Raw genomic sequence first — 23,748 nt, forward strand, 5'->3', positions numbered from 1 at the left:
GCCTGGGGCTCCCTCATACCTCAAGGACCCTTGTGACTCCAGTCAAAGATTTGGCCGGCCCAAAGCAGCACCCTCAGCTCTAATTTCTGCTGAGCTTCACACCTCAGCCCCTTATGATTCAGATACCTGAGCTCTGGGTGAAAGCCAGGGGAACTGGTCCCTCTGGCAAAGCCTGTTCCTCCCCTCAGCTTCCACAACCCACAGTGAGAGAGAAAGCACGACCGACAGCACAAAAAGGACACAAAACTGTTGGAGAAGATCCAGAGGAGGCCATGAGGATGCTCAGAGGGCTGAAGCACCTCCCTTGTGAGGACAGGCTGAGGGAGGTGGTTCAGCCTGGAGAAGAGAGGGACTTTTTAATAAGAGCATGTAGTGATGGGTCAAAGGGGGATGGTTTAAAACTAAAAGAGGAGAGATTTAGATGAAATGTTAGGAGGAAAACCTAATGATGATGGCATTGGAACAGGCTGCCCAGAGAAGGTGCAGGCAGCCCCGGGCAGGACAGCATTGCTGGGCCCCACCAGCAGGATGAAGGGACAGGGATCAAAAGCAGAGATCAATGGAGGGCAGGAGGGAGGGCCCAGCACACTCCACCCCACCCTTCCTGCTTCCTCCTGGGCTTTGGTTGGTAGCCCAAACACCTTCCTCTTCCCCTAAGCACAGAATTACTCGTTAGGATATTTCTCTCCACCAGTGTTGATTTTTTTAGTGCTTATCTCGACAACTGCTGCACTGTGTTTTTCACCGCTCTGCAGCATCCTGTGGATTTTTCCAGCAGCCCATAGAGAAGAGCTGCTTCGCAGGGCACAGTAGTGATAGCCCATGGAAGGGGCTGTCCTAAAGAGCAAGGTACTGAGGGCCTACAAGGTCTTTCAAAGCTCTGAGCGGGAACAGCCGCACCCACATAGCGATTTCAGGGCAAGAAGGCCGTAAGTCATTTTTTGCAGAGCACACATCCATTGAGCAGGCTCACATCCACTGAAACAAGGAGGCTTTGCCACAACATTCCTCCTCCCCACCAGCTCCTAACAAGGGATTCAGCCACAAATGCTACACTTCATAATATGTGAGCAAAGGAACAAAGAATACAGCAGGCAGAAAAACCTGTTCCAGCCCTGGCCCCCCCACCACACGCACCCTCACCAGCTGTATTTGCTCTCCATCGCTGAAGATTTCAGGTGTTCAAAGCAGTCACCTACCAGTCTCATTTCAAGAGTGATAAATGAGTTTGCATTTTACTACGGCAGGGTGGATCAGAAAGGTCTGAAAGAAAGGTGACACAATGCAGCCTCAAAAAGGTTAACCCACATGTTTGCAGGGCCCCTCCCAGCCACAGTTTAGGAATGCCTGGAGGCCAGAGCCCCCTCTTCTTTTTTTTTTTTTTTGTGTCTGAAAGGATAAGAGGAAGGACTGGGACAATCAAATCTGGTTTCAGTTTATTTCCAGAATTTTACTGTACAAAATATGCAAAGTGTAAAACGGTTTTATGTTTCAGTTTAAAAACAACAAAAACCCATCCAGCTATAACTGAAGAGAACCCAGCTTGGAACAGAACAACTTACTAGACGAGACACACAGTGCATTAATGTCACAGAGACCAGGAATTTGCTTACTTAAGTCCATGATTAGAAAAGAACAGAAAGACCATGTACCATCGCAGTTAAAGTCACATGTGCAAAAAGGAGGGGAAAAGAAAAAAAGAAATGCTGGTTAGTGTCTGTTAATTAGAAAACCTTTGCAAAACCCATCTCACTATACACAGTATGTGTAGAAAAAGAGTATTACACAGTGATCAAAAAGGGTGCGGGAAGAGAGCTGGCTGCCCGCCTACCCAAAGACACAATAATGCTGAATCAAAGAAACAGGCACAGAAGAGTTTAAGATCCCTTCACAGCAGGGTCTGTGCAGGCAGCAAGCCGCAGCATCCCCATGTGCAGGCAGGAGATGCTCCCAAGCTCCGTCAGCACTGGTGGAAGCTGCCAAGGGAAGCAGCTGCAGGGTAGCAGAGCACACCCCCCAGCATCATGCACTGCCCACGGGGCTGCACTGCAGCTCATGGATCAGCACACACCACCTCTTGGAGGGAAGCAGACAGGCAGATAAACTGGTGCTGGGGGGACCCATCTGGAGTAAACTCAATGAGATCCACACCAGCAGTTGGAAACAGCAACTTTTGGTCACCACCTATCCGACGCAGCAGCCCCAGCACAGAAGGATGCACGTTCCTAAAGGAGACATCCAGGCTCAAAGAGAGCCCTCTCTTTTAGGAGAACAGATTATTAAAAACAAAACAAAACAAAAACAACAAAAGAATCTGATCCCAAGAGTGCTTCCTTCTTCACAATTCAAACACTGAACCACCAAGCCTGGCTCGAGGCTTTAGACATGTATAATGCATACACCTATAAAGGGAGAAGCACATCTATGCACAAGCTGAATGAGAAAACAGACATCTGTACAAACATCTCAAAACACCTCTCGGATGGCAGGGCAGAGCTGAGCAGAGCCTGGGGCCAGACAGCAGCATCTTCCAAAAGACTGCACGATTTTTTATTTACCTTTAAAAAAGAGGAGATGTAAAAGTTTCTGTGAGCAAGATGAAATTGGCCTGAGTAGGTTTCCACATTTTGCATAGTACAGATCTTTCCAGTTTCTTCACTAATGAGTGTTGGAACAAGCACATCTTAAACAAGATTTTTACAAGCTACTTCTGCACAGCCAGTTTTAGAAACTGCTTCTCCACAGCTTTTGGCATGCTTGGTAACAGCAGAATCCCTACACTTTGTGTGGAACATCTCAAAGCAAAAGGGGAAAAGCTCTTTGCGGGCTGCAATTTGTTCAGCTCTCCCCCAGACTTGTGCCTTACCCCAATCTGTCCCAGGCTCCAAACCACAGGCCAGCACCTCACATCCCACCTGGTAGTTGTTCTTCCTCAGCAGAGGACTCAACAGAACACAGCTAGCAGGGTGGAGTGACCGGATCTGCTGGCATGAAGACTTCAGAGGTAGCTGAACGCCAGAGGAAAAGCTGAAATCTGTCTCCAAGATGCTGCTCCAGAGTGGATTTCTCTTGCTGCCTTGAAAGAGCCAAGCACAACCCCAAAGTAGGGTGTACTCTGGAGCTGACCTTGCTGTGCCACTCTTCCGTGCACAGTACACCCTAAGCAGCTACTCTGCTGCCAGTAGGGCGTGTGGGTGCCAAGGTCTACTACCCCTGTGCTCCTAGAGGCTGCAAGAAATCCTAACTTTCCACTCTTCAGCCATGAAAGAGAGAGTCAGCCTTTGTGGAAACCCACAGTCATTTCCATCTGCCTTGAAGCAGCTGAAAGTCTTTGTTGCATCTGGTTTTGGAAGATCTCAGAATGGTTTTGGATTTAGGCTGTAACAAATATGAGTCTTTAAACTGTCTGAGCAGCATACTTGAGAATTACACACGGAAAAGAGGAGTGGGCCAACACGATACTCTGTTGAATGGTCCAGCATAAGGTCCTCCTCTGAGGGGCACGTGCTCAGCTTCACCACCACAAATGGTTATCTCAAAAACCACTCATTTCTAAAAATCACTTCCCAGTTAGGTACGAGCATACAGGCTTGGGAGACAGGAGGGAGAAGTATACACAAGGAGATGATGCAGAATAGGAGGCATTTGGAGGGAGGCAGCCTGTGCTCGGCTGGCAAACTGTACAAGCCTTATTTATGCTCAGCTCTTGGCAAGCCTTCCAGGAGTAAGGACTGCAGGATTTGGATTAGAGCTTTGTTCCCTGTGACTCAATTCTTACTCATTAGCTGGCTATAAACAGAGTTAAACAAACCAGTCTGCTCTCACTGCTTAGAATTTTTACAAAGAGTCTGAGTTCCTACAGACTCCACAGATCCACACGTGGATTTCAAAGCACTTCGCGATGCATTGAGTTTAGCCTCGCAACACCCCAGTGAGGTAGGTATGATCGTGGTCCCTTGATTTCGCATGGGGAGGGGAAACAAGCCCCCAGACAGAGAACCGGAGAAATAAAACATCATTAAAAAAAACCTGGGAATACCCAGGAGTTCAGGTTCCCTTATAGCCTGTACTCAGCCCTGAACAGGTTGCAGCTCTGCAGTAAGCAGACTGTTTGAGAGGTGAAGCTCCCCCCTTCAGATTTTATCAAGCAAAGCATTCACCTCGACACTGGGAAGAATGTTTAAAGCAGGAGCTGGCCCTGCTGACAGCAGAGAAGGCAGCACAGATTAGGAAGCAGACCCGGAGTGAGCACGCACTGCTTCCGTCTGGCTTTTCATGTGTTTAAGGATTCAATGCAACTAAGGATTAAGACATGAGTTTCCTGAGCAGATACTGTCAGACAAGCCGTTCGTCGGGGAGAGGAAATCCTGGGAAAGGAAGGTTTTATGGAGCAGTGCCCAAACCAAGGTGCTCCCATGTGTGCGGCACGCCCAAGCTCCCGGCATGGCGGTTCTCTCTCTGGCCACACACATCTGAGCCAGTTCAGCCACAGGCAGAAGTGCCTCATAGTGCCCAAGCTACTGCCAGTCTCTCCTGCCATGGCTGGTAATGCACATCATAAAAGCCTAATATATACATCTTTAGGAGAGCTACATGTGAGATACCATATGCTCCATCACCTTTTTTGTTTGTTCTTAAGGAGGGAATAAATCTGTGTTCTTTCAAACTAAAATACTGCAAAGGCCACAGTCAGTAAAAAAAAAATCCCCGTACAAACACAGACTACAAGGAAGTCTGACCTAGAAAGAAACTCAGATGTTGAGTTTAGACAAAGAAAACTCTACCTACTTCTTATCCTTTAAGGGGCATAGATAGGCCTGGTCCCATCATGCACATTTTGTTTCTTCACAATCAATTCTGGCACATCACATGGAGACCACAGGACGGAGATGAGTATTACACATTCAGGTGAAAGGTGCCAGCAGGAGGAGGCTGCAGAGACCACGGGTGACACTTGGCTGGGGGAATCTCCACCTGGGACCCTCCCTCACCAGGGAGTTTGGGTGGCTGGTAGCTCCCTTGACCCCAAGAGGACCAACTGGTGCTGTTGGACATGTGGCTCCTTCTCAACTACCGCTGCTGGAGCAAGGAAGCAGCCCAGTGGACTGATGATGTAGCCCAAGAAAGGCCAGGGGAAGGCAAAAAGGGCTGTGAGGGGCTATCATGGGACCCCACAGAAGATAATGCAGTGAAAGACATTGGGTGTACCTTGCAAACAGGGCCCTTTACAGTAGGAGATCTGCATGGAAGGCAGGTTGGCTCATGCTAGATACAGATCTTTGCATGGCAAAAGACTGGGAAGGATGAATCCAGTGTTTCCACTTGAATCCGTCACCGCAGAGCAGAGCAGAGCCTCTAGGAGGGGTCTGCTCGAAGACAGGTCACCACCAGGCCTGGAGTTGGCTCTGGAGTCACACAATGCTCAGCGCTAGCATCCAGACACAGGCTCATCTTACAAAGAAACCTTTCAAAACCCCACAAGACTCAGACAACACAGAAGTTATGCACTGATGGGCAAAGAAGGCTTTCAAGACAAAACTGCAGTTTTAAGAGCTAAGCATCTCTCCCAGGAACAGAGAAACACCAGGCTATCCTGGCACTGAGGAGAGACCCCCGCAACAGAAAAAGGCCAAGAAAGGTAGGCATCTTTTCAGCATTCAGACAGTTTGGTATTTCCCAGCTATAGCTGAAGGTGGGGAAGGACACACTGCAGCATTTCAAGATTGCAGCGGTTCTTCAAAGCAAGAGGAGGTGGCAGAGCCAGCCCTTCCCTGGCTCCCCTCCTCGAGGAGGGAAGTGCTTTTGCCTGTCTGTCTTCCAGACACACTGAAGCCCTTGGACATTGAGGGATACATTCCTGTGTGCTCTCTTCTTCCCCTCTGCAGGGCTGCAGACGTAGCAGTGTCTGTGATGCATCTGGGAAGGAGCCAGCTACTTACCCACCCTGTGCAAATGTGCAGCCCCCGCAGCTGTGAGAGGAAGAAGTGGTAAGGCAGACCCCGAGGGCACTGGGGCTAGAGAAACACGTTTTGAAAGCAGACTGGGGAGCTTTGGGAGCGCCTGGCAAAGGAGGGGGACAAGCAGGAGGGACGAAATAGTGAGAGAAAAGGGAGCTGTGGCATGCAGAACTGTTTCACTAAGAAGCACTGCTAAAAAGAATTTGGAAGAGTGGCAAGATGGGCTGATCCAGGTCGAGACAAGCAACTTCACAGAGACAGAAACAGACAGCAAAACCATCCCACTATGTTCACATAGGTCCAGCACTGATAAGAGGACACATGGAGAGTAGGAAAAAAATAAACAGATCTTCAGTCTTAAGATTATGTAGCTGATAGAAGGAAATCTCTCACAATCTCCCCTTCCCACGTGAAAAGAATCTGCAAGTTCCCTCTGACAAGCAGACTTCTGTAGTGGAGAGGTGAGCAGCCTGTACTCAGAAAGAGATTCAGGTAGCAAAAGCAGAGACAGAAAAGTGCACACACACACAGGGCGTAAGGCAGCATTCCAACAGAAATACAGACGTTGCAAGTGTGCACAGAAAGAGAGCGTGAGATTTACAATATGCCTGGAAAGGGGAAAAAAAAATCTGTTCTGTCTCCAAGGCTGAGCTAACCAAGCCAAGTCACCCTGTCGCCTCTTAAGATATTCCTTTCTAGATAAGATATCCCAGCTCCCTCCACCCCTTTCCAAATAAAGTGCAGATGGTCAAATATTACTGGTCCATCATCTGCCAGTTTCAGTCAGCATTGGGGAAATGAAACCCAAAAGCACAATATTGAAAAAAAAAAAAAAATCTCTAAACAACCCACCCTCAAAATCCCTTAGACTGAAGTCTCGGACTGTAAGCGAAGGACAAATTTATGAGATTTAGGGTCTATGAACTCTTCCGAGAGTTTGATGAAGGGGATTTTCTTCACATTAGCAACGAGGCTGAAGTCCAAGCACTTGAGGACAAAAACAATTCCGTCTTGCAACCCGCTTGTGACTGCTTCCTCGCTAACGAGTGTCCACTGCTTGGAGAACCAGCGATCCCTGTCGTACTGGAGGGTTGGGCCGGGGCTGAGGTAACGCTCCAGGAATGCCTAGCGAGAAAATGAACACATTAGCACTGGGGAAACAGCAGCCCCGTGACTCTGTCTGCTTTGACGCTCTCTTTCTTTCTCTAGTTACAACTCTGTGAGCATTGGCTTGCAATGCAGGAAGTTATTTCAGCTTCTGGGCTTCAGGAGACATCTGTTCCCCTCTCCTTTGCTGTCTTGATGGCAGCAGTACCACCCCCTTGCACCTCTGAATGAGATCCCACGTGGATCCCAGTGAAAGGGTCCACCTCTGTTTCTTCACAGCCTTTCTACACTCAGCACAGTAAGTCCTGGGTAAATTCCCAAGAGTGAATTACTGCATTTCTGTCCTTGGGTTGCGTTCTCCAGGATGGTGGTTGTAGGGTGCTATTATGGGGGAAGGCAGAGGGTGGGAGGGAGGACACTGAGGGACCTCCCTCATCGTTCAGTCCCTCCCCACATTTGCAGTTCAACAGTCAGGGTGTGAAGCAACAAACTGACATCTGACCAGGCAGCCCACGAGTTACAAACACTGTCAGACAGGGATTTAGGCTATAATTAGCAGCAGTCCAAAATGCACCAGTGCGGAGGAGATAAAAAGAAGAAAAATGTCCCTTGCAAGTTGCTATCTCCATCAGTCAGCCAGCTGGGAAAACTGTCCGTGACTCAGGGCCACCACCTTGGACACTTCTTTGATACTCACTCCAGCGCTGAACTGGATATCAGAACAAATGGCTAATTATCTCACGGGTACTTTCGGCTAAAAAGAAAAAGGTGCTTCAGAGGAAACACCACTTCCCTTTAAGACCTGATGCAATCTACAGAGTGCTGATTGCATTACAGAGAGCAGCTATAAAAATCTCCACTCACTTTCCCCAGCAATTCCTTGCCTCGTGCACACACAGATGTGCTGTCTGCCCCTTTATCCCTCCCGTCCTACACTAGGGTTAAAGAGCACGTTACCTTTGGTGTCATGTTATTGGTGATGCAGAAGGACAAGTGCTGCAGGATGCTCTCCATGCTGTGGTACTGCTGCTGGCGGGTGGTGCGAAGGTACTTCTGCAGAGCTCTTGCCATGGAGGGGAAGATTGCCTGGGCTGCTTCTCGGGAGTCCATCATCTCTCCTGGAGCTTTCTGCTGTTCCTCTGCCTGGAGGCGTTTGATATGAGTGAAAGCCTCCTCTACTGCAACCACAAGCCTGTGGAAAGAAAATCAGGACAGCAAGAGTCACAACACGAGAGAGAGGATGGGTCTGTAGTTCAGGCAGAGCTTGGGAGTCAGGATTTACAAGCTCCAGTTCCCATCTCTACCACTGACTCACTGTCTGCCATACAAGTTACATAAAATCCACTCTGCTGACTATCTGTGAGGTAGACAGCAGCTCTCCCTTCCTTGCCCAAGCCATCCAGAAACCGAGGGTCATAAACCAGGATTAAGACTTTAAAAGCCTGAATGTCATACTTGGTTCTGCCAACACAGCATAAACATCAGTTACATGACTCGAACAAGACACAGCTGCCCTTGTGTTTGAGGCATATCTTTGAAAACGGCAGTTCCAGCATACAGTGCAGCAGCTTGATGTCAGGAAGAGGCTGGCCATAAACTAGCATGACCCAGGACGTCGAGTGCTGTAAGACCGTGCTCACCAGCTGCGGTCTGCTCTGATTTACACCAACTGGGAGCAGATCTTGCATTTCTGGATGACTGCCCTGTAACTCTCCCCTGAACAATGACTAGGTCCCCATCTACCCTCCTAACACCGCAGCCAAAGACATCCTCTGCAAACCATTCCTGTGTTGGTACAGGTGAGCAAACACCAAGAACGCACCATAAAAAGGCAAACATGCCAAATGACACTTGCAAGCCTGGCAGAATTTAACAAATCAGGGACTATGCCGCAGTCAATGGGGAAAAAAGCAACAATAACGCAAGAGTCACCCAACAAAATTATTTTGCCTCTCCAGACAGGACTTGTTTCACACTCAAGTCACCAATTACCGTGACTTTTACACCATTACCCAATGTATACTAAAGCTAGGAGAAGCTGCCTCAGGACAACCAGTGGTACAGAATGCTGCATTCAGGCTGTATACGAAGAACAGCATGAGAAGCCCTGACCCCTGTAAGTTTTGTTTAATTTGACTTGGGGAATGGTGGAAATCAGTTTCTAATCTCTTTGTGTCCTTTTGTTGCGACTCTGACCTTCCTTCTTTGTAACATCTGGCATGCTCTTCTAGTGACTGATGGCTTTCCTCTGACTAAGCAGCTGCTCATACCAGCCTCATCAAGACAGAGAGATATGCACACATTAGGATGCTATACTGCACAGAAAATTTAAGGTCCTATTAATCCACAGCTGGAAGAGAGCCTGACCAACAGCAGCTACAGAGCATAGGTCAGACCAAATGAGGCTAGGGGGACACTGTGCCAGCACTTTCCCAATGAAATATAAACTACCAGAATAAAAAGCAATACAAGTCAGCTCCATCTAGTCATGGCACATTCCTTCCAAACACAGAGGTACCTGTCTGTACGCAGCTCCCCTCAAAATGTCAGGTGTGTTAACTACAAACAGTAGTTAGGCTCTTGAGCAAATCTAGGCACAAACTCTCTGGGGTCACCTCACCAAAATGTTAACTCTGCAGCCTAAGTGCCACTGGCAGAAAACACCTATTTATTTCCAAATTAAACAGTGGCAGTTCTGCTCATGCCTTTCCTCCCCAGTTCATTTATAGAAGACAGACAAACTGCCCCTTTCAGCTGCCTGTAAAGACATATTCTTTCCTCTCCCATGAAGAAGCAATACCAACTGTTCCACTTGCTCTGCCCTTGCATTACTTGAGCTGAGATGACAAGCCTGAGCACGGGGGAAATAATGGGATTTCCTACAGCAAGTAACTATGGATTTGTCAAGCACTGGACTGTTCCCTAATCCGTGACATCACATTAGCTTATCTGGCACAATATACACGAGCTCTGCTTATGTATTTTCTTCCGATAACTCTAGTTGCAAGCTGTCACTGTCCCTTGTGCATCTGGGTTTCATATGTTCACGTACTGCGACAGATTTACAGCCGCCCCCCAGCCCTTAATCAAAAATCCCTCCCTCTCAGCAGGCTCAGCAAGTCCATCATGACCGAGCCTCTAAAGAGTGGTTCAGCATCAGCTGAGCAGCACTGAGGATCGACCCTGGGAGAGACGCCTTTACCTCGCACGACGCTTTTTAACTCGGCGCTCGTGGTCGGCCTCTTCGTAGTAGAGCTCGTTGTGGCTGGAGTCCCTGCGCCGGGCTGCGGCTGCGATCATGGCACGGGACTGCCCCGAGGCGTTGTTCCCTGGGCCTTCCGCAAGAAGAGACAAGAAGGCGGGCATTACTGTCACAGAAGGGAGCTGGGAAAGAGCAGCACCTCAAAGCATCTGCCACACATGTGCCACAGCTCTACCCCTACCCCAACTACCCAGTTGGGGCTATAAACCCTTCCCCAGTCCTCATGAGCTCTGTAGAAACCCCGCTGGACAGCACATGCTTGGAGAGGAGCTTTCTTCCTAGCTCCAAGGATGACAGTGAAAAGGGAAGTTAGGTGGGATCTCGCACAAAGGCAGGTAAGATGTGCATGCCAAGGATACAACTTACCATCCATTATATGAGTTTTCAGTTTGACAGCAAGGGCAGCTGGAATGCCCCACATTTCAGCAACAAGACAGTGTGAGAACAGGAGAAGCATGGAGTTGGGAAGAGGAGAAAGACAAACACAAGAACATCAAGAGACGTGGATATGAATGAATGAAAATCAAAGTCCAGGCAGTTACAAATGGGGAAGAAAAGCAGGATGCAGAGACAGCAGGACCACGTTCAGACAAAGCACCAAGGTTTTCAGAAGGGTAGATGCTTTTTGAGCAACAGGTGTGCAACAGGTTATGCTGGGGTCTATGTGCACAGCAGCTCCAGAGCAGCATCTGCTATTAGAGCTTCTATTGCTGTTAACAGATCTGCATAGCCACAGGAACAGGGAAGCCATGATCTGCTCTGTAACACCCCAGCAAATGAAAGAGGAGTTTACAAGACCTTAACTAGTGACCCTACAGCGCAGGAAAGGCCTAGGAAGCTCCCAGCTCTGGCTGTTGGGGCAGAGAAGAGGTAGAAAGAGAGAAAATGTTACCCTTAAGAGTTTACCAATCCTACCCAACAGAGGATAAAAAAAGGGAAGCCTAAGACAGCCTCCAACTCACCAAGAGCTATTTTTCCAACTACTCTTACCTGGCAGCGACTAAGGCCCATCAATTGCACAGACATGCTTAAATTATTCTGCTTATGCAAAGGCAGCTTTTATTTATTTTCCCTAAAAATCACAGACCGATTTCCAAGACAGAAGCCTGAAGCTCAACAGTAGGAAGGCCCAGCATTCAAACAGATGGCTCCTTAAGAGTCTGAACACTTCAGACTTTGTTTCACAGACTTGAAATGGAGAATACTACTCGAGGGAGACAGTGGCTCCCAAATTTGGGTTAGAATTATTACAAGCCTCTTTGACTATGCCTGGTGATGGAAATCCAGGTTTTGAAGGTGAGCCTCCCCAATCTGTATGAGATTACAGCAAGATGTTTTTCCTTCCTGGCTGCTACAACGTAAAATACAAAAGCTGCCAACAAATTAAGCTGCTTAATGGCGTTACTGCTTTTTCACACAGACGGTGTAAAACGCTGTCAAAATGCCAAGGCAAGCTGCAGCCAGAACTACACTCCTCTTTGTAAAGTGGATGGGAATGCTTCTGAAGAATATGCCTCTAAGCCTGAGATTTCCACATCTGCAAAGGCAGAAATGTTGCACAAGGAACAGCTCAGGGATCCTGTACTGCCCCAGAATGGAAACTGCAAGTTTTAAGGCCCTACCAGGCTCATCAGCTTGCCACTAAAATGGCCTGGCCAGTCATATCTGGAGCTCATTTCTGGTTCCTTCTCTTTCAACTAGTTTAGGAGCTGCTAGCTCACAAAACTTCTAACGCCACTGGACTGAGAGTTTTTCCTCCAAGCTTGGGACTCCCCAGTAGCTGCCGCAGGATCAGGCACCCTGCCATTTCTTGAAGAGATGCTGCACCAGAAGCAAGCTGGTAACCGGAACAGCATGTCCTGCAGCATGGTTTGAATGGTGTACAGACACTATGGGATCTGGCAGCCCTCACTTTCCATATACAGGGCCTCACTGAGAATGAGCAACTGGAATGCAACATCTCACTCCTAGAAAAGTGCAGAGCAAGTCGGTTTACTTCTCTCTTACAGAATTAATTCTTTCCCACCTGCAAGCTTCTTCACTCCAGGAAGCAGAGGACAATGAAGAAGAAAGCCTGCCCCTCTGACCCTCTCCTGCTTCCTTTTACCTGTCCTCTGCCAGAAACAGGAGATCTCATTGTAAGGATCTTAAACCTGCAATTGATTTTATGGACTCTGAAATGCTGCATCAGGTTTGGGGAAAAACTGAGAAAAAGGCTTTGAAACTTCTAGAGCTACCAAAAATATAAAAATTAAAAAAATAAAAGGCACTGAAGCCTTGTTAAGGCAAAGGAGAAACCCAAGACACATGGCTGCATTGACAGATGTTCATATTTCAGACTCTACTGCACACGCAAAGCCACCTTGCCCAGCTAAGTCCTTTCTGTTCCTTCCTGTTCTCAGAGCCTTTCAGTATAGACTTATTTATACGCAGGACTTACCATATCTTGTCATGGGCTTTCAGCCGCGCCTCACTGAAGAAGCTGCCCCATGCAACTTCCATCAAAGCTCTTCCATCAAAGGAATACACACTTTTATGGAGGCTCAGATGGCTGGGCACACCCTGCTTATCAAGCCTAGTTTTTACTGATAGAGCTTCAGAGTGCCAAATGATTAAGTCCAGTTTTCACTGCTTTGAGTGCCCACGTGGATCCACTCAGCCATCCTCCCACACATACCCTCAAAGCACAAGAGCCTGTAACAGGTTTGCAGAACAGTAAAGCTCCATGGGGATAGTTATCTGTCTTGGCATTTCCCCACAAACTGCTGAGCATCATGATGACTTGGAAGCACAGCCAAGCATAAGCCAGGCGCAGCTAATTCACTGCTAAGGCTGCAAGCCTGATGAACATTTCTTCCCTTGTCAACTGCTGCTTACACAGTTGCTCCTCCCAGCATTGGTATGAACCTCCTCAATTTTCCTGAAGGCTGCCCACGGCAGCTGTTCCGTGAACGACTGGGGAACAGATCTAGGTTAAAAGCTGCGTTTATTGTACTAGCACAACCAAGGAGATGACCCAAGGGTGACAAGAAGTGGAGGCTGCCCAAAACAAGCAGCGGCGCCAAGAAACGCTGTCAAGCCATGTAATCATTAAGCCTGACCCAAAACTTGGCTGTTTTCACCTGGCAAAGACAAAAGCCTTTCTGTGGGCTAAACACATCTGTAAAGTCATCTGGAACCAGCAACCCCAGCACTGTTAGGAAAACCTCCAGCAAGAGACAAGGATTTGGCAAAGCAAAAAGGTGAGAATGCATGCATAACAAAGCTAAGGCCAACCCAGCCCTTCCCTATCCCACCCATTCTCAGAGAGTACATTTCACCTCACCTACCATCAACATTGTAGACCTTCAGGCCAGCCATGTGCTTGGCAGCACGGGATTTGGAGGCTGTTAACAATGCTGGGTTGTAGACGGGGAAATCTCTGTAGTAATTTTCCAGAACCACCAGTGCAGCTCGCTGAATGCTAGAGGAAAAAGAAAAAAAGAAGATAAACTCGCAGAATGCAATAAGATCTTTTATTTCCTTTTAAAATAAAAGTTGTATGGAAGAAGAAATAGCCACGTTATTTAGAACAAGGCTGTCACACCCATGAAATTGTGCAACACGCAGAATATTAAACACTGAGGCTCTCCCTAAGACCTGAAATCTTGTCTGAGATGCAAGAAATGTCTCTCCCCACGCCTCAACAGGAGGACTATAGGAAAGCTCCGAGCAAGGGCAGAGCATCAATGAAGTGCCAGGCTACCTGCAGTATAGCAAAATGCGGATGGCGCTCAGCCCCCCTTAGCAGGATGGCATGCCCAGGCCCCGGGGATCAGCGCGTCCTGCTGGCTTTTCATGGCCAGCCTGCACAGAGGGACCAGCTCAGTGCGGATGCTTTTCCATTTGAGTCATTTCCAACCGCACCTTGCAGCTCCTCAGATCTCCTCCATCCAAGCTCTGACAAGAGCCCAATCTTTCCAGCTTTCGCAGCATGATAAGATCATTGCCTTAGGAGCACAGCTGCCTGAGAATGAATTATCCCAGCAGTGACTGTTAAATCCCAAGCAAGGGACAGAATCGAGGCAGCATCACGCTTCGTTTCATTTGGAACTCAGAAAAATTATAAGGGAACTGCTAGCATATTTGTTGGCAGTTAATTGTAAAGTTCACACTTACCAACAAAGCCTGTCATAAAGAAAGCAACCAAGTATTTTCACACATTACAACACAGGAAAAAAAAAAAAAACATGAGAAGGATAGTAACGTGGGAAAATAGATGTGAACAAATTAAGACCTACATTCAATTCTCATCACTGCCACTGATTCAACGTGTGCTCCCTGAGGAACAATTTAATTTTCCCGTGTCTTGTGCTAATATTAACTCCTACATCACACCCCAGTAATTCAAACATGCACACACTACCTCTGCCACCCTCACCATCTCATTGCCCGTCTCCCACCCATCAGAGTATGAAGTCGAGATGCAGTCCATCTGCAAGATGCTAGGGAAGACAAACAAATCCAGACTTGCTCAGTGTGTACCTTCCTCATTCACTGTTATGGCATAGCGTCATCTGTTTTGTTAGCTGCACACTTTTAAGATGATTAGTTGAGGTTTTAAAGCAAATTCCATCTTTAGGACAGTGCAGTGGGGTGTTTTGCATCCAACTACAGCATCCCCTGGGAGCTTTATTCTTCAGATACCAATTCTAAATATCATCTCATATCAGGTTTGTTAAAAGCATTTCATTTAAGCACCCAGCTACCAATGTGTAACGAAGGCCACTGTTTAATCAGAGAAATAATCTTTCTTTAACAAAGACCTACAGATGGACAGCCCCCACCCACAGCCAGTTTATTTCTCCCCGCCAAACTCCCGAATCCTACTGTGGATTTGTGGCAGCTCAAAAACAAAACTTCATAAAAGAAATCATGTGGTAGCAGCATATAAGGATTTCCCCTTCTGCCTGCACTCAAACATGATAGAGTTTTTCCACCTCTGCTTCCCAGGAAGAAAGGTGAAACTTGATGAGTTTTGTCTCAAAATGTAACATTTGGAAACAAGAAGATAACAACAAAAACAGTAATACCCTGCCAGTGCACACTGGTTTCAGACAGGTCTGGGACATCAGTCGCAGCAGTGGACACATTTGGGAGCGCTCCTTTGGCCAACGGGCTCTGCTGGGGCCCTGGACAGAATGATGTACTTTAATCCATTCACATTTTCCCTGAACCTCACGGACACTGTTATCACGATGACACCAGTTGTTCCTACCCCTCAGTGACTTACCTAGCCCTCTGATGCACTGGCACACATGTGCCCCAAATCCAAATGCGATCAAGCTGTTACACTGCAAAACTCTGCCGCTACTGCCCCGAAAATTAAAACCCTGTTATTTCCTACTGATGCAGTTTCCCAAATTTCTATTTAGGAAATCTCTGGCTCCCATGCAATCCATCACAGACACACCAGGTGAGGGGGACAGCTGGACTGGGACTCTTCAAACTCTCTTTTAAAGAAAAGAAGAATTAAAGAGAGGGTGCTGTGGCCGAGAAAATTAGAAGGGTGACCATAATTATCCAGAGTGAGGGGAAGGCTGAATCAGAGCCTTCTGGGCAGTGTTGCTCAACCTTTTCACCCACATCAAGGGGAAACCTCACCCGGCTGCAGGTGGGAGCTGCAGAGCAGCAAGCAACCCTAGAAGTGATGTGGCCATCCCTGGCACAGCAGAGGGACCCAGCGCACTTGTGCACTCAGAGCAGCCCCTAGAAGAGAGCTAAGGAAGCCTTGTGCCTCCTGCCAAATGCAGTTCTTCGGGATTTTGCACAGCAGGCCAGACCCTCTGCTGCCATAGCCAACAAGGTGCTTCAGTGGTGTCAACGGTTTACGGGCGTTAGGCCCGATTCCGTGACAAAGGGGACGGGGGACCCAAGGGCCCACGTCCCGGGAAAAGGGGAAAGGGGAAAAAGGGTAGGGAGATGGCCCTGAGAGCAAAGAACAGCGGCAACAATCTGAGGAGAAACAAACTAATTTACTAAATAAAATATCGGAATGCAAAACAACACACTATAATACAATATAATTACAATTTAAGCTGATAAATCCAACACAGAGAGAGAGAATGTCCCAAAGTCAAGGTAGGCCTTACTCTACTACCGACGATAAGACGGCTGGAGAGCGAGGTGCTGCCAAGACGAGAGACGGCGGAAAAAGGGACGAGGTCTCGTGATCTGCAAGTTTTTATACTGCGAGCTTTTATCTTTTCCCTCCGGCTGGAAAATGGTAACAGAGGAGCAAAGTGCCGTGGGGACTGTAGTAGTCCTTCTCTTCTGAGAACCAGGTACATTCACTACATGATGTTATGATGTGGAATACCAATAACCGAAAATCATAAAACCATGACAAGTGGCAGCCTCCTCCCAACCCACACACCAGCTCCGCCAGGAATGGGAACTGGCAGCCGGCCCACAGCCCGCACTCGGAGGCCTTTCCCTGCAGAAGTGTCTCAGGAGGAGCCCAGCGCCGCATCCACCCACTGCATCCATTCATTCTGCACTTCAGCAGATGAAGGCCTCTTGTATGCATGATTTCAAAAGAATGGGGAGAGGTAGGAGGAAAAGGAACGGAAAGTTTCAATACCAGATTGTCCATTCAGGGATGGTCAAAGCAAGGAGCTTCCTTATGTCCTGCAAAGAGCATCTGCCTGCCAAATGTAATTCGGGCATATGAATAAATATAAATACCAGAGCACAGAAAAGCAGATCAGGACGCGAAAAGCCTTTTCAGCCAACAGTTCAGACTCGAAAACCTGTGATGTAGAAAGGACCTCTTGCACAAGACAGCAGCCTTGTAAAGGCAGCATCAGTAAAATCCTACTTTTGTTGCTCTGTACCTCGTGCAGTTTGAGGGGGTTTTGAAATCGTTTGTTTTTATTATTTTTATTCTTCGCCTCCTGAAGAAGGCCGTGTCACAGCACGCTGCCAGCAGGGAAAGCAAACAAGCAGATCTGGCAGCAGTGCTGCGTACCTCAGCGGCATGTGGCAGTAAAGAGAGGCCGAGTCCTTAACAAACAGCAATGAATTAACTTCTGCGGGATCTCCAAGGAAGTGGAGGAGGGGTCTATGCGACACAAAAGCAGCAACAACCACCAGCTTTTCCCTGTCAGAAGATAAGTCATGAGCAACCTGCTCGAGTACTTGCTGCTACACGGGATTTTGGTATCTGAGGTCTCAACACTGTGTCACTCACTCAGAGGCCATTTCAGCTTTGTGTTTGCCTTCCTTGACATAGCTACACCAACACTGAAACTGATTTTAGAGGAATTCCAGGAAAACAAGCCAGTGCTACGCTGAGAGCACAAGGAAGCCTGCTCACGTCATCAGAATACCAGTTTAGAAGCTGCTGCTTCCTGGAAAAATGGTGCTGAGTCTTCTGTAGTGGTGGGAAGACAGATAGTAAGAAGGGGAGTGGAGAAAAAAGGGAAAAAAGAGATTGAAGTCACACCTCTAGGCTCAAAGTTGCCATCACTCACAAAAAGGCTGCAGTGGTGTCACTGACGTAGTTTCAGCAGCTTTGCGCTTTGCTTGCTGAGCGAGGAGGGCAGCTTGCCATGGCTCTGTACCAGCCACCAGCGAGACACCGTTACCCACCGAAGGCACAGGGGTGCCTCATGGTGTTGCAGCAGATACAGATCTAAACACACACCTTGAAAGAACTAAGATGTTTGCTACCAGAGCACAAACTTCCTTACCCTGCCATGGAGGCAGAACCCACAGCATCAGAGCTCAGGGCGAGCCAAGCATCCAAAATCCACAGGGAGAGTCAGAGATTGGTGCTCTGCTAATTGAGGGCTGAGCGAGCCCAGGGTTATTTCACTAAATGGCTCTCAACACAGACTCATCTCCTCCAAACAATGTTTTTTAAGTGCTGCAAAACAGACACACAGCATCAAAACAAGCCAAGGTTTCTGGGCATGCTAAATACATGCTACAGCCAGTTGGGAAGCTCTGGCAACTCAACGAGAAGCTGAGCAAGAACTGCAGAGAGCAACCCTCCATGCAGGGCCAGCTTTGTCTTACGGGCTGCCTCCAGTCCACAGTTGCATCAGGCCCATCTACAGCAAGCTGCTGAGGTCACTTTACTCCCTCTGGGACAAGATGCCAAGCAGAGATGCCAAGGAACTCCTTCAGCAGCCGCATCAAGCAAGCCAAGCAGAAAAAACACCTTTTGATCACCATAACTACAATGGCATTTCAGCTTGGTGGAGCTGGGAGAACAAGACCGCAGCCCCTAGGAACAGGAAAACCACATTCCCTTGTCAGGCAACCACAACTGAAGTCTCCACTGGGCTCAGGCAGGAGGGAGGCAGGCACAGCTCTCACCCCGCCAAGGAGCAGGCGCCGGGCTACCAGGACACAGAGTTTGCTTTAGATGTGAGCAAACAGCCAGTTTGTATAGAGCGCATCCAAGCACAAACACAGCACAGAGGGTTTGTCCCACAGCCTTCCATCTGGATGAGAGCAGGACAGCAGGTTGTTGGTTTCTTGGTGGGGTTTTTGGGGGGTGGTTTTTTCTTTCTCCGCTTTGTTAGCAGCCCAGCCAAATCTGCCAGCAGAAAGGAAAACAGAAAGGACCACTGCCAGTCTACTACAAATGCTGCTCTTATGTCATAACCTTTTTATTTGGAAGAGAAGCTGAGAGTATGGAAATGGGAATTTTTAAAACATAGGGTTTTATACAAGGGTATGATCAAACTTTTTAGAAAAAAAGAGTCTGCTCCTTTAAATGATATGACCCAAACAAGCTTCTTATTTAATACCTCCCTAAAGAGCCCTATAAAAGTATTCCCAGGCCAGTGCTCAGAAGATGCTGCTACAGAAGTACGGAGTGCTAAGTTTGAGCAAGCAGCTATAAAAACCCAGTAAACCCACAGGCATGCTCCCACTGCAATCTCCTTCTCAGAGGCTTTCCAGCCTGACATTTCAGTAAGTTAACTGGACTTTAGAACACAAGCATTTTTCCCCAGTCACAATTTACTGGCAAGCTCCAAAAAACCCAGTAAGACGGTTTACTGGGAAAAGCAAGACACTGTGCTGGAGTGACAGCACTAGCATTACACCTCTTCCTTTCCTCAGTAACACAGCGAACATGTCACAGGACACAGTGATGAGGAAACCACAATCGCAGTGATACCTGCTATTCCTGACCTGACATTCAATGAACATAAAAGATAAGCTGCAAAAAACCTAACAAGGATTTTAGAAACAAAAGAGGGCCTGAAGCACAAGAGCAGCTTCCGTTGGGATGCAGCAAACACTTTTTCCATGAGAAAGGAAAGGCTGAAGCCCTTGCTGAGCCAAAAGAGACCCCTGGGTTCACTGCCTGCCATTTCCTAAAATTTCCCCCTGCCTGATGGCACGGGGTCAGCTCAGGTAACCAAGAAGGCTGTCCTTTCAGGCCCCATACAGAAGAGCAAAGGGCAATTTGTCAGCATGTGGCAAAGGTACATTGCACTGCTTACCTCAGTCCTGCCACAAGTGAGCGTCAGGAGGGGCTGCAGGGCCGCATGTGAAAGGGCACCTTGTGAAGGGCTGAGCTCCTCCCGAGGCAGCCAGCTGCCAGGAGCGTGGGTTGCAAGGCAAACTGCTTGCATCTTCCTTGCTAGGGTCTCTCCGCAGGGGGAACAGTGTGCCTCGTGGGCTTCAAGCACTCGCTTACCAAGTAGAATCACCTTGTACAGCCAATAGACAACAGCAGTGTTCAGGCTGATCTTTTTAGACACCATCAGCCTCAAGAAATACCCTAACAGCTCTCAAGCTGGATTCTTCCATTCCCTTTGATCAGATGCAGGGCATTCAGACAGACAAAGGCACTACCTTTGCATCTCAAATCCAATCCTATGCCCTCAGAGGCCAACGGTGGCTGAGTTGGATCCCAACAGCAGCAGCATGGGGATCACAGCCCCAGCTGAGAATTGTTTTTTCTGAGCACGCTGCCAGCATAGCAAGCAGTCTGTTTCCATGCCACAATTTTGCAGAGTGGTGGGGTGTCCTCAAGGGAGCTTGTGAGAATACAGGCTTGCTTATTTAGGGGAAAAAGAAAAACAGCTACCGGCTGCTCACACCGACGCAAAACCAAAGCTGTGAAAGGCTTCCTTTATCTACTGAGCAAATAGGCAAGCTGGGAAGGCGGGCAGAGAGAAAGGAGCATTGGTGGGACAACTTCAGTGAAAAGATGACTAGAGGAAGCTGCTGCCGAGCTGTCCCTGTGAATCTGCACAGCACCACTGATATGGGTTAGGATATCCGACAGATGTAGGTACAGAAAGGCCATTGGCTTCCCCAGCTGAAGCCCAAGCAGCTCCCATTGTCCGTACCCAACACTACAAAGGCTGGTGACCAATCTACAGACAGTGCTGAAGTTGATTTTACAGTTTAAACGTAGAGGACACAATCCCAACGCCTCTCCTCTGCCCCGTCTCACAACTTCTGCCACCTCAAGCCTTTGTACACCTTCAGCACTAGGATAATTTAAAAGACTGAAGAAGTTGAGCTGGACTCAATAAATAACCCATCCACAAACACAAACTATAGAGCTATATAGATAACACAGAGGTATAAATACCAGCTCAGCCATTTAGCTCACTGTGCGACTAGACAAGGTTTCCTTGGGATGGCTAAGGAAGAATCACATAGTTGACAGGACAATTTCTTGCTTCAGCATCAGTTTAAGCAGTGATGTGAAACTATGAACAAGCATTTCATAGAATCATTAAGGTTGGAAAAAACCCCTCAGATCATCTAGTCCAACTGCCAACCCACCTCCACCATGTCCACTTAACCACATCCCTCAATGCCACATCCACACATTTCTTGAACACCTCCAGGGACTCCACCACCTCCCTGGGCAGCCTGTGCCAGTGCCTCATCATTCCTTCTGAGAAGACGTTTTTCCTAATATCCAACCTGAACCTCCCCTGCCACAAATCAAGGTGTCTCTCATCCTAACACTTATTCAACTGAAGGATGAAATGTGTTCTTTGATATTCATAAGTAATCCAGCACAGAACTGCCAGTACCAAACTCCATGTGCACGAGCTTCTCCATTGTGCTCTTACCTCAGAAACTACAAGCAAGAGTTTATTAAAAGACAAACAAAAAAAAGATTCATCACATATGAAACACCCCCAAATTCTTCAACCAGCATTTCATTCAAATGTAATTTTAGCATAAAACATAATTTCTTTTTTAAAACTAAAGTTATCTCCTCTTTCCTCTCCACATCCATCAATTATATTGTATTAGATAACAGCATCAGCTGCTGAGTTCACAGTTCATCTTTGGAAAACATAAAGTGTTTGAGGGAAGCTTGACCTCTTTTAGAAGTGTGTACACACCTGAAGTTGCTCTAAGGACTGTAGGAGTTTCGAACAAGCCCTAAGGCACACGGGGATGTGATCCTGGCCCCTAGGTGTTTGTGCATTTAAAAAAATCAGCTCAAGCATCACCTTCTGAATAGAGAAGGTGGGAACAATACCAAGAACTCCCCCTGCCTCAAGACTGAAATAGCCACTGCGTGCAGACAGAGTGCACGCTCCTAAAGCACCCAGAAACCTTGCAGCAACTGCACACAGTGCCCTGGATTACTGCTTCCAGTCCCCGGTACTGATGTATCTGCAGCAGTGATGTGTTTCCTCTCCCCATCATGCATGTATGCTATGCCTCTGATTAGCTTAAGCCTCTAAAAAATAATTAAGAATGCAGGAACCATCACGTAGAGCAAGAAGTTTGTAAGAGACGCATTTTCAGAAGATAATTTAAAGCTTGAGCATGCAACATGAAAGGCCAGAGCTTACAGACATCTTGCATACACTATCCAGGAATTCTTCAAGTTACATTAATAGTTACAAAGTACTTTTTTTTTTCTTTCTTTTTAATGAAAGCTAAGAAATACAATTTTAATTCCAAGGAAACAACAGAAAGAAAGCATTCAAAGCTTCTACTGGCAGCACAACCAGTGCAGCAATGGGACTTTAAGGTTAGATGGAGAAGCCTGCCTGGACACCAGCAAAGCCCCCTACGTCAAGAAGCATCTGATCCAATCCACAGCTCTGCCCAAGCACAGCTTCTCATTTTAAACCCAGCAGCACCCAGAGATTCTGCAAACGCTGCTGAGGCTGTGGGAACATGATCTGTGCTTCCAGGCTGAGCATCTCCTACCCAGACCCAAAAAGGATGCACACTGCCCTTTACTAACCTTTGACTTTTAGGGAACACAAACCAGCCAGCAGCCTTCACGCTGCAGTTTAAGTCATTCCTTCCATGACAGGAGCCTGTCTGCCTGAACGGTTCTCCTAAAACCTTCAGCCAAAGACCCAACCTGATCTAAACTGTGCAAGCAAAATTTAAGCATAGAGGTGCACTTAGACGGGTGACTGCTGAAGAGGGAATCAAGTTATAAGTGAAAATACTGCCCTCAGATTTGTGGCAAAAAATCTTCAGTTGCCACCCAACTCCTTATTAACTCTTCCCTATTCCTTCAGGGTAGGTAGTTTCCAGTTTTCTTAAACATTATTTGGTTTGTGCTGTACAAGAACTGTAAATTCTTAATTTCTTGCATTTAAACAAAAATGAAGCCTCCTCCTTTCCCCCAAAGGGCATACTCCTTTGCAGAATATTTCTATTTCACCATTCACCACAAAAACTGGCTGTTAAAGATTGAGGGGGTGGATTCTTATTTTTTTCTCCAGCATTTGAAGATAAAAGCATCTTCACAGCCACAAAATTTGTTCAGCAGCTTAGGGAGACCATCTGTCTCCGTGGGTGGTACACACCGGCGACTTGGAGGGCAGAGACAGTGGGGGGAAAGAAATTACATGGCAAACGCCTTAAGTACAGGGCGGGCTGGAGAGCCTGCTGCTGTACTGCTGGGCGCTGGTGGTTTTGAAAGACAAACCAACAAGAAGAAAAATCCCCACAGATGAAACCGGTGGCATTTCCTCCTCACCACCCCTTTCAGAAGGACAAACCCAGCAACTCCCCATTACAGCAAGTCATACTGTACTGGCCAGGGGAATTAATAATTGACTGCGGGCCCTCGGCTTACAAGTACGCTTGTAAACTTTTAAAGTATTAACTATTCCAAAAATGCAAGAGTGCTCCAGGGTGTAACAATCACCCTGAGCTACCAGCCACTGCTGCTTGGTGCACTCACAGGAGCAGAACACAATCCTTACCTGGGCTGTGGTCTACTGTGCCCAACTCCGATCTCCTCTTGCAGAAAGACACAGCAGAGCTTGTGTGCATATGTAGCGCAAATGCAGCTTGATTTGTCCTGAAAAGCACAGCCCAGGAGTTTGTGAGGGTTCATGTTTATGTTGTTATTTTATTGGCACGCCTGGGGCTTGTGAAATACAACTCCGTATTACTGCAGCACCTCAC

At 47.5% G+C, this 23,748-nt stretch overlaps 1 protein-coding gene across 3 annotated transcripts in view; it reads right to left on the minus strand.

Annotated features, from left to right (window-relative positions):
* The window catches only part of VANGL1 (VANGL planar cell polarity protein 1), a 43,570-nt gene continuing 21,233 nt past the window's right edge, over window positions 1,412–23,748 (minus strand). For 2 of the 3 annotated variants that reach the window (XM_021397951.1, XM_021397961.1), the window contains exons 5-8: window positions 13,656–13,789; window positions 10,267–10,402; window positions 8,022–8,256; window positions 1,412–7,082 (exon numbers count right to left, since the gene is read on the minus strand). In XM_021397951.1, the coding sequence (XP_021253626.1) occupies window positions 6,822–7,082; window positions 8,022–8,256; window positions 10,267–10,402; window positions 13,656–13,789 (766 nt within the window). In that variant the 3' untranslated portion in view covers window positions 1,412–6,821. The remainder of the gene's footprint in view (window positions 7,083–8,021; window positions 8,257–10,266; window positions 10,403–13,655; window positions 13,790–23,748) is intronic. The other variant, XM_021397966.1, reaches the window with a different exon arrangement.

The sequence above is a fragment of the Numida meleagris genome, chromosome 1 (assembly GCF_002078875.1).
Source record: "Numida meleagris isolate 19003 breed g44 Domestic line chromosome 1, NumMel1.0, whole genome shotgun sequence".
NCBI classification, from domain to species: domain Eukaryota; kingdom Metazoa; phylum Chordata; class Aves; order Galliformes; family Numididae; genus Numida; species Numida meleagris.